Source organism: Chrysemys picta, unplaced genomic scaffold (genome assembly GCF_011386835.1).
Source record: "Chrysemys picta bellii isolate R12L10 unplaced genomic scaffold, ASM1138683v2 scaf226, whole genome shotgun sequence".
NCBI lineage: Eukaryota > Metazoa > Chordata > Testudines > Emydidae > Chrysemys > Chrysemys picta.
Genome location: NW_027052933.1, coordinates 5,365 through 14,416, shown reverse-complemented (window position 1 = coordinate 14,416; position 9,052 = coordinate 5,365). Strand labels below are relative to the sequence as shown.

The 9,052-nt window shown below is 50.4% G+C and overlaps 1 protein-coding gene across 7 annotated transcripts; it reads left to right on the top strand.

The window, feature by feature from the left end:
* The first annotated feature begins 339 nt into the window (after window positions 1–339).
* Window positions 340–6,673, top strand: LOC135978363 (zinc finger protein 621-like). Of its 7 annotated transcripts, none has more exons than XR_010595770.1 (5): window positions 341–472; window positions 1,850–1,908; window positions 3,061–3,187; window positions 3,812–3,925; window positions 4,257–6,673. XR_010595770.1 is itself a non-coding variant. In XM_065579321.1 (4 exons), exons 1-3 carry the CDS (start codon window positions 2,533–2,535, stop codon window positions 3,853–3,855), a joined length of 231 nt encoding a protein of 76 aa, XP_065435393.1. In that variant the 5' UTR covers window positions 1,979–2,532; the 3' UTR covers window positions 3,856–3,994; window positions 4,257–6,673. The 7 variants fall into 7 exon arrangements, 3 of the variants coding, with proteins under 3 accessions (XP_065435393.1, XP_065435391.1, XP_065435392.1); XR_010595769.1 differs by having other exon boundaries at window positions 4,221–6,673; XR_010595772.1 differs by lacking the exon at window positions 1,850–1,908 and having other exon boundaries at window positions 340–472.
* Window positions 6,674–9,052: the final 2,379 nt, after the last annotated feature.

Sequence of the window (9,052 nt, the reverse complement as noted above, 5' to 3'; positions counted from 1 at the left end):
CCTGTTTCCACAGCGGCCACCAGCAAGTGTCGCTGGCCTCACTCTGAGGCCACCAAAAATGTGGCAGTGAGAATCCCTGGGCTAGATGCTCATGATGGGCCCTTCTGACCGTAGAGCCTGTGAGTGCAACAGCAGCTGGACACAGAGATGCTGTAGCGCGGTGGGTTGATCGCTAGGACCCAGGAGCAGCTGGGAGGCGGCTCTGGGGGGAGCTATCGCTGGGCTCAGGCCCGGCAGCACGAAGTGACTCGCAGCCGCTGCGGTGACTCTGGCTCCAGGCTCCTGGCGAGATCCCCGAGCCCCGGCGGCTGGTGCTGGGAGCCCGGAGCCCTGGCTGCAGCCCGGAGAGGGGAATCTCCAGCAGGGCCCTTCCCGCTGCTCCCCAGGAGCCTCTCCCAGGGCAGAGCCCCGAGCCCGGCCAGGCCCCTTCCCGGCCCGGCCCCTGCCCCAGGGGGCCCCGCTCGGAGGGAAGGTAACAGAGATCCGCCCCCCGGTACCTCCGGGCTGCAGGGGGAGGTTTGGCCCCAGGCTGCTCCCAGCGGAGCTGGCTGCGATTCCCGCCCTGTGCCCGGGAAAGGGGCCGCCAGCTCCCGGTGTGTGCGCGGCGGGGGCAGGATCCTGTTACCACCCATTCCCCCCCGCCCTCCATCTGCTGCTTTGTTTCCCTGCCCCTGGCCACACTGGTATGGACGGAGGCTGCAGCTCAGGGAGATCTGAGGGGGGCAAATAGGGAGGGGCAGGGGCCAAACTGAATGCAGGGTGGGGGACCTCAACTGGGGGCCGGGGAAGGAGAGGGGCCCGGGGGCACAATCATGGCGGGGGATGGTGGTGGCAGAGGTGCTGAATCTAGGCTGGTGGGGCCCTGCTGCACCCACTGGCTTAAAGGGGTTTCTCAATGGCTCGCATTTCCTCTCCCCCTCCCCCCACCGTACAGATTGTTTCAACGCCTCTGCCTGGGACTAGGGGCCGGGGAGAAGAACGGGGAACAGCCGGCGTGGGGTGAACCTAGGGCTGGGGGAGGCAGGCTGGGAACACAGCATAGAACAGATGCTGTTAGCACAGAAATCAGGACCAGTCAGCAAAGTCTATCTTGGGGAGAATCCAGAGACCGTATCCAGCCCTGGGCTCTCCCTGCTGAGTCCCAAAACAAGAGACTGACCTGCTTCCAGCCCCCCCTCCTCAGTGATGCCCAGCTTCCCCTCCTCCGTGCTTCCTCTCTTTCCCAGGAAATCTCTTTGTTCTCCCACACCTTTGGCTAGTTCCTTGCAGAGGACGGGGTCAGGCCATCGCTTGCCAGGATACAGAATTTTGGCCATTCTCTATGCCCAGACAGCCACTCTGCAGTCACACCTGCCCTCTAAAGGTCTCTGCAATGATCACACACCTGTATCCCACCAGCTTGATACCTGAGTAACACATGGGGAAACTGAGGCACACACACAGTATTCAGAGAAAACATTAGGAACATTCCCACTTTGTCACACCCCTCTGAGACCAGCCCAGGAGCACTTTCTCCAGTGGCTGGAACCACTCTAACCATACCAGCCCCTGAGCCTGAGCCTCCAGGTGATGGAGAGACCTGGGGAAAGGGCTGGAGCTGGGCAGGGAAATGAGTCTGTACAAAGGACACCTTTTAGGGATCTACTGATATTGCAGGGCGTTCAGTGCTGCGGGGAGGTGCCGGGTCCGTGCTGTGATAAAGTGACTGAGGGTTTTCCCAGCGCGGCAGAGTCCAGAGCATCTGTCTGCAGGTGGGCGGGGGGGCATGGACTCAAGCCCCTTCTGTAACCTCCCCCATCGCCCCTCTCGCCCTGACAGGCTAAAGAATCATGTACATGTTTTGTTCCAGATGGTCCAATCTTCCAGGAGACAGGGAAGGGAAATGGCTGTATAATGGAGCCAGCTCAGGTAGGGGATTTGCAGGGAGCTGAGGGGGGTGGAGGAGGATTTGCTGTAGAGGGGGAGGGGCAGGAAACATACAGTGTGAGCCAGGGAGGGGACAGGGTGTGATAAACCTGCTGGAAAATGATCAACCTGGGCCTGATTTTGTGGAAAGGCCCATTGGCGGGGGGAGGGGGGAGAGAGATAGCGGGAAGGGAACATTCCTCCATTTCTGACCCAGGAAACACCCCACTGGCCAAAGGCTGCTGTGAAATACGAAGGGAAGCAGTTGGGATTCCTGTCCCTGTCCCTGGCTCAGAGCTCTGCTTCCCGTATCAGCCTGTGGCTGGCAGGTGTGTGGGAAATGAGAAGACCCTGCCCTGCTCCGTGTGCTGGGGGGGACTAGGAGCTCTCACCTTCTCCCCACCCCCTGAAGCCTCCTGGCAGCTCTGGGCAGGGTGTGGGGGGAATTCTGGTTTTCTGGCTCTCCCAGAGCTTCACTGTTTTATTTATTTTTGCCTGTGACTAGTGCAGAGGTGGGCAAACTACGGCCCGCGGGACTGTCCTGCCCGGCCCTTGAGCTCCCGGGCAGGGAGGATAGCCTCCGGTCCCTTCCCTGCTGTCCCACCTTCCCCACGGCCTCAGTTCACCATGCCGCTAGTGGTCCAGCCAGATGGCACAGCTACTAGTCCTGGTGCTCTGAGCAGCATGGTAAGCGGGCGGGGTGTGTGTGGGTTGGATAACGGGCAGGGTTTCCAGGGGGCAGTCAGGGGACAGGGAGACGGGGGTGGTTCAATAGGCATGGGAGTCTCAGGGGGGCCTGACAGTGGGTGGGGGTGTTGATAGGGGTCAGAGGACAGGGGTAATTGGATAGGGTGTGGGGTCCTGAGGGGCGGTTAGGGGAGGGGGTCCTGGGATGGGGAGGTCAGGGGACAGGGAGCCGGCAGTGTTGTATGGGTCACAGGTTCCGAGGGGGGCAGTCTGGGGGTGAGAAGTGGGAGGAGGCAGAGAGGGGGTGGGCCAGGCAGTTTGGGGGAAGCACAGACTTCGCTACCCGGCCCTTCATATTGTTTCCAAACCCCAATATGGCCCTCACGCCAAAAAGTTTACCCACCCCTGGACTAGTCGGATTATGACTGGGGCAGCAGGTACTCAGTGCAGGACTCACTGTTGTTTCAGGTGCCGGTGACCTTCGAGGAGGCGGGTGTGTATTTCACCCAGGGGCAGGGGGCTCTGATTGACCCCGCTCAGAGAGCCCTCTACAGGGACGTCATGCAGGAGAACCACGAGACGGTGACCTTGCTGGGTAAGGGATTCCCGTCTCCTCGGTTATTAAAAGCTGTGGGGTCTGCATGTCCGATACTGGTCAGGTTCTTCCCTGGTCAGTTAGATTGGAGAGGAATGGGCTCCGTAATGCACAGCTGCCGTGTGAGAGAGACTTGTATCTCCGTACCCTCTCCAGTGAGACCAGGGTGTCAAAACCTACCAGATATACTGAATCATCCCCACCCGACCCCCCTCGCTTGCAAGGTGGAGAAGCCCTGTATTGTCCTGTCTGTGTTGTTTCTCATTCACACACACAATCCCTGTTCACCTCCCTACTTGGTAACAGCTCCAGCCATGCGGAGGGCTCTGGGCTCCGCCGGTTTAGAAATAGGCAGGGGTTTAACTCCAGAGCTGGGTATGCGTCAGCAGGGCCCCCAGAGAGCACAGATCCTAGGAACTCCTAGTGAGGGCATCACAATTTCCCCCACCTCCCCAGACGTCTGCTTCCCCCAAGAGGGCTCAGTGACTATGTTCCCATCCTCTTGGATTCCACATTCCCCAGCACAGCACAGAGACAGGTTCCACCCATGGAATGTCCTTTCTGACAGACACTCTCTCAATCCTCCACACACTCTGATGTGGTCTGATTTCACCCCCTGCACAGGATTCCCCCTTCCCAAACCTGAACTGATCTCCCACCTGGAATGAGGGGAAGAGCCGTGGGTGCCTGATCTCCAGGCCTGTGAGGAAACAGAGATCCCGAAATGCGCCTGCACAGGTGAGGACTGACACACAAACCATCTGGTGAATGAAGGAAAAAGTGGAGAATCCCAAAAATGTGGTATAAGTAAGTGCCCTCAGTTCTTCCTCATCTCACCCAGGGCAGGGCTGTAGTCAGCAGATATGCCTGACATCGCTTTCCATCTGTCCTGTTACCTGCAGGAGTTTCCTTCCCAATGTTTCTTCTCTGTGAATTTTTGGGCGGGATGTGGAGGCAGAATCCAATTGCGCTGTCTTTGCACCTTTAGTATGTTGGGTTTTCCCTCTGTGCTATTCCTCTTTCTTTCTCCCAGGCACAATGACTCCTGACTGGATTATTTCTCTCCCAGCAGTGGAAGTGGAACCAGAGGGGACCTTTGTGGGAAGAGTTGAAGGGAATTTTTCCCAGTGCTTGGAACAGGGAGAAGAGTGGAGAAATTGGAACAGGTCAGAGAGGCTTCTGGGAAACCACTCAAGGGAGCAAATTGATGAAGCTATTATATGTGGGGAAGGATACAGGGATCCCACAGCCCAGCAGACAACCTCCAAGGAAGACAAACGCTATGAATGCCTGGGTTATGGGAAAGGACTCATTCTGAAACCACAGCTTGTTACACCTCAGACAATTCATACTGGAGACAAATCACTTCAGTGCTTGGACCATGGGGAAAACTTCAATAACTGCTCAAATTTTAATAACCATGGGAGAAGCCACACAAGACAGAAACCCTATCAATGCCTTGAGGGCAGGAACTACTTGAATTGGAAGGTAGCACTGATAAGCCACATAGGAGAGAAACTCCATAAATGCTTAGACTGTGGAAAAAGTTTTATATGGAAGTCAGATGTTGTCAGACATTAGGCTATCCACACAGGAGAGAGACCCCCATAAGTGCTTAGACTATGGAAAAACATTTAAATGCAGGTCAGCCCTTGTTTCACATTTGACAATCCACACAGGAGAGAGAACCCATAAGTGCTTAGATTGTGGGAAAAGTTTTATGTGGAATTCAGGCCGTGCTAACCATCAGGCAATCCACATAGGAGAGAGTTCCCATAAGTGTTTGGACTGTGTTAAAAGTTTCACAAACAAATCAAATCTTATAACACATCAGAGGATCCATACAGGATAGAGACCCCATTATTGCTCAGACAGTGGTAAAAGTTTCATATGCAGGTCAGACCTTGTTAGACATCAGGCAATCCACACGGGAGAAAGATCCCATAAGTGCTTAATTTGTGGGAAAAGTTTCCTACTGAGGTCAGCCCTTGTTTCACATCAGAGAATCCACACAGGAGAGTGACCCCACAAGTGCTTAGACTGTGGGAAAAGTTTCATACAGAGGTCAAATCCTACTTAGTCATCAGACAGTCCACACTGGAGAGAGACCTCATAAGTGCTTAGACTGTGGGAAAAGTTTTATACGGAGGTCAAATCTTGTTGAACATCAAGCAATCCACACTGGAAAGAGACCCCATCAGTGTTTAGACTGTGGAAAAAGCTTCACACAGAGGTCAGGCCTTGCGGTACATTGGAGAATCCACACAGGAGAGAGACCCCATCAGTGCTCAAACTGTGGCAGAAGTTTTATACAGAGGTCAACCCTTGTTAAACATCAAGCAATCCATACAGGAGGAAGACCATGAGTGCTTGGACTCTGGGAAAGGTTTCAGAAACAGATCAGCCCTTCTAAACATCAAGCAAAAGACACATAGTGCTTAGACTGTGGAAACACATTTCAAATAGATGCCAGCCCTTGTTTTACATCAGTGAATCCACCCAGGGGAGAGACCCCATAACTGCTTAGCCTGTGGAAAGAGTTTTATACGGAGGTCAAACATTGTTAAACAGCCAGCAATCCACAGAGGAGAGAGACCCCAAAAGTGCTTAGACAGTGGGAAACATTTCATAAACCGATCAGTCCTTGTTTTAAATGAGAAAATCCACCCAAGAGCAAGACTCCATAAGTACTTGGACTGTGGCAAAAGTTGCACACTGAGATCACCCCTCATTAAACACTGGAGAATTCACTGGAGTCTTGTTTGAGGGAGAAGGCAACATGGCACATTTAATTTGAACACAGAGAAAGCTACTAACTCATAATTTGTCCAAAGGTGGTTAACACCGTTTCATTTATAAATAGACAATTTCATTAATTAAAAAAGGTGGTTTCATTACAGTAATTTCATTGCAAGTATACAGAGCTATATTGGTAGGTATAATTTATTAAAAGGGGGATTTCATTCTTCAGCCCTGCAACCTGTCCTGAAAGAGTTAAGAACCTTGCAGGATATTTGACCCAGATTCAGCCTTTAGAGACATGTTAGAAAAGTGTTTAAATGGTATTTGGGGCTATTCCAAGTAATAGAGACTAGAACTTTGAAATGTAAACTTGTATTGTTAAGAAACTGGAAGAAATAATAGTGTGGTTGATTAATCATGATTAACTCAAAAATAATTGTGGGTAGAAAAATTAATAGAATACCAATTGAAATTTGTTAAATGTTTTTGGATGTTTTCCTACATTTTAATTTCTATTGATTTCTATCACAACAAAAAATAGAAAGTGTACAGTGCTTACTTTATATTATTTTTATTACAAATATTTGTACTGTAAACATGAAAAGCAAAAATAGTATATTTCAATTCACCTCATACAAATACTGTAGTGCAATCTCCCTATCATGAAAGTGTAACTTAGAAATGTAGATTATTTTTGTTATATAAGTGCACTCAAAATAAAGCAATTACAAACTTTAGAGCCTAGAAGTCCACTCAGTGCTACTTCTTTTTCTGCCAATCGCTTAGACAAACATGTTTGTTTCCATTTGCAGGCGATAATGCTGCAAGTGAGAAGAGGCAATTTTATGACACTGTTGCAGCTTGAGTTGCAAGATATTTACGTCAGATGTGCTAAAGATTCCTCTGTCCCTTCATGCTTCAACAACCATTGCTTAGCCTCCCTTTGCCCAGGGCCGGCTCTAGGTTTTTTCCTGCTCCAAGCAAAAAAAATTTTGGCTCCCCCCCCGTGCCCACCTGCTGCCCCAACCCTGGGTTCTCCCCCCCCACACACCCTCTGCTGCCCCAGTGCTGGGCTGCCCCTTTCCCCCCACCCCGCTGCTGCCCCATCCCTGGGTTCTCCCCCAACTTGCACCCTTCTACCGCCTCAGCCCTGGGTCACTGGTAACTTGCTCCCAGGTTGGGTCATTCAGCAGGAATTTTGGATATGCACAGAACACAGACAGGATTGGTTCCCATATGGTTACAGAACTGCAGTAAAGTGGAACAATTTTCAGCTTGTGTGATTGGAGGATATCTGGATGCATATTATAAGCCTGTCCTCCATCAATGAGGAAAAGTTGAGGTGCCTTTATTATTCTTTTGTTCCACTCTTTGTTTCTATGGGGAATTTGCCAATGCGATATCACTGTCTTCCTTTCACACAAATAAAACTAAAAAAAAAAAAAAAAAAGGCAATGGCTGTTGAAAATAGCAATTCCAGTCCTAAAAACCACTGGGAATCATTTCTTGCTCAATTTTATCCTACTTTTTCTACAGCAAGTTACAGTGGATCAGTATATTTGATTTGGGAGAATTGAAGAAACAGCTGCCCAAATTGAGCTTGAGCACTCCTGAATTTTGAGGTGTTCAAATCTGGAAGGCAGGTGCTAGATTCCCTTTCTGAATATTAGCTAAATCTGGAAAGGAAAAGTCAATTTCTGCTTCCATGGCTCAGAAGTGGAAATCCTCCTACGTGCCTGATACTGTATCTAAAGCTGCCCAGGTCCTCTAGTAGAGCCTCCCCTCCCTTACTTTTCATTTTAAATTCTAGTGGGATCCACATACCTCCCTTGCTAGGTTTCAGATAGAGAGGGGCACTGTCCATTTAGTCCACCCAATTCCTTCTTTGGGGGTTGCAAGGTGAGGTCACCCCAGTATCCCTAATCCAGTCTGGGGAAGTCTTCTGAAGGGGATACCTGGGCCAAAGCCTTCTACTCCTTGGGCACACTTGTTCCCCATTCACAGGGCCACCCCTTTCAACTCACAGCAAGCTGCAGCATGAGGTCTCTGCTACCTCACTCCCTACCTCTCCCTTTCCTGTTGATAGCTGCCAAGGGTTTGCTGGGAAATGTAGTTCTTTCCCTGCTCCAGGGCTGGCTCTATAGGCAGGGAGCTAGACAAGGAACTACAGCTCCGAGGGTCCTGCAGGTTTTCAGCTCCCATGCTGGATCCCCAGCTGCTCAATGGCTCCGCTTCTGCAGGGTTGTGAGAAGGGAGGAAGTGAGTTAAAAAAAAAAAAAAAGGATGGCGCGAATGCTGCCCCCTGCAAATATGCTGCCCAAAGCACCTGCTTGTTTTGTTGGTGCCTAGAGCCGGCCCTGGGTGGGAGGGGAAAATAAATCTCACTTATACATTGTCTGTCCTGGGTTGGTTGTGAGACTGCAAGGATTTTGGTTCCATTTGCCAGGAAGGAGTTAAAATTCAGGCAGCAGAAAAGACAGAAACTGCTGAGAAGCAAGGACATAGTTTCTGTCAATACATGATAACTTAGTTCAGCTTATCGGTAAGAAGGAACAAAGCTTGTGCCCATGGAAAGCGACAGTTCAGTGAGGAAAACAGGATCAGGCCGAGACAAGCAAGCAGGAATATTTCAGTAGCACAAACGGCACTGACAATTGATAAGCTTATATGGTTAATGCCCACCCAGTAACTTAGTTCTTAGAACAGAATAAACCCTCCGTTCACAGCCCACTGGATATCTGTAAGTACTCATCTCTACCCCCCCCACACCCCGCCTCCTTCCCCAGTAAGGTAGTCATAGCTGTTTGATGCAATTAGGATGATCTCTATATGTACGTATTGTTCTTATTTTTATCTTTGTTCAGGGTTCTCTTTTGACTTGTAACAATGTCAGTCTCTGTATGTACAGATAAATGCAAATGAATTGATAAGAGAATGTATATAACTGGCCACTATAGCACCATATCTTTGAAGCTGCTTGTCAGTCTTCCCGGTACCATAAATAAACCCCCTTCGGTATTGTCTGTGCTTGCCTGATTCTTGGGGGAAAAGAATCTTTTTGCCTAACACATTGCTGGGAGATGCCTGAATGAGAGAGGAAAGACACGGTTTCAGACCTTTTTA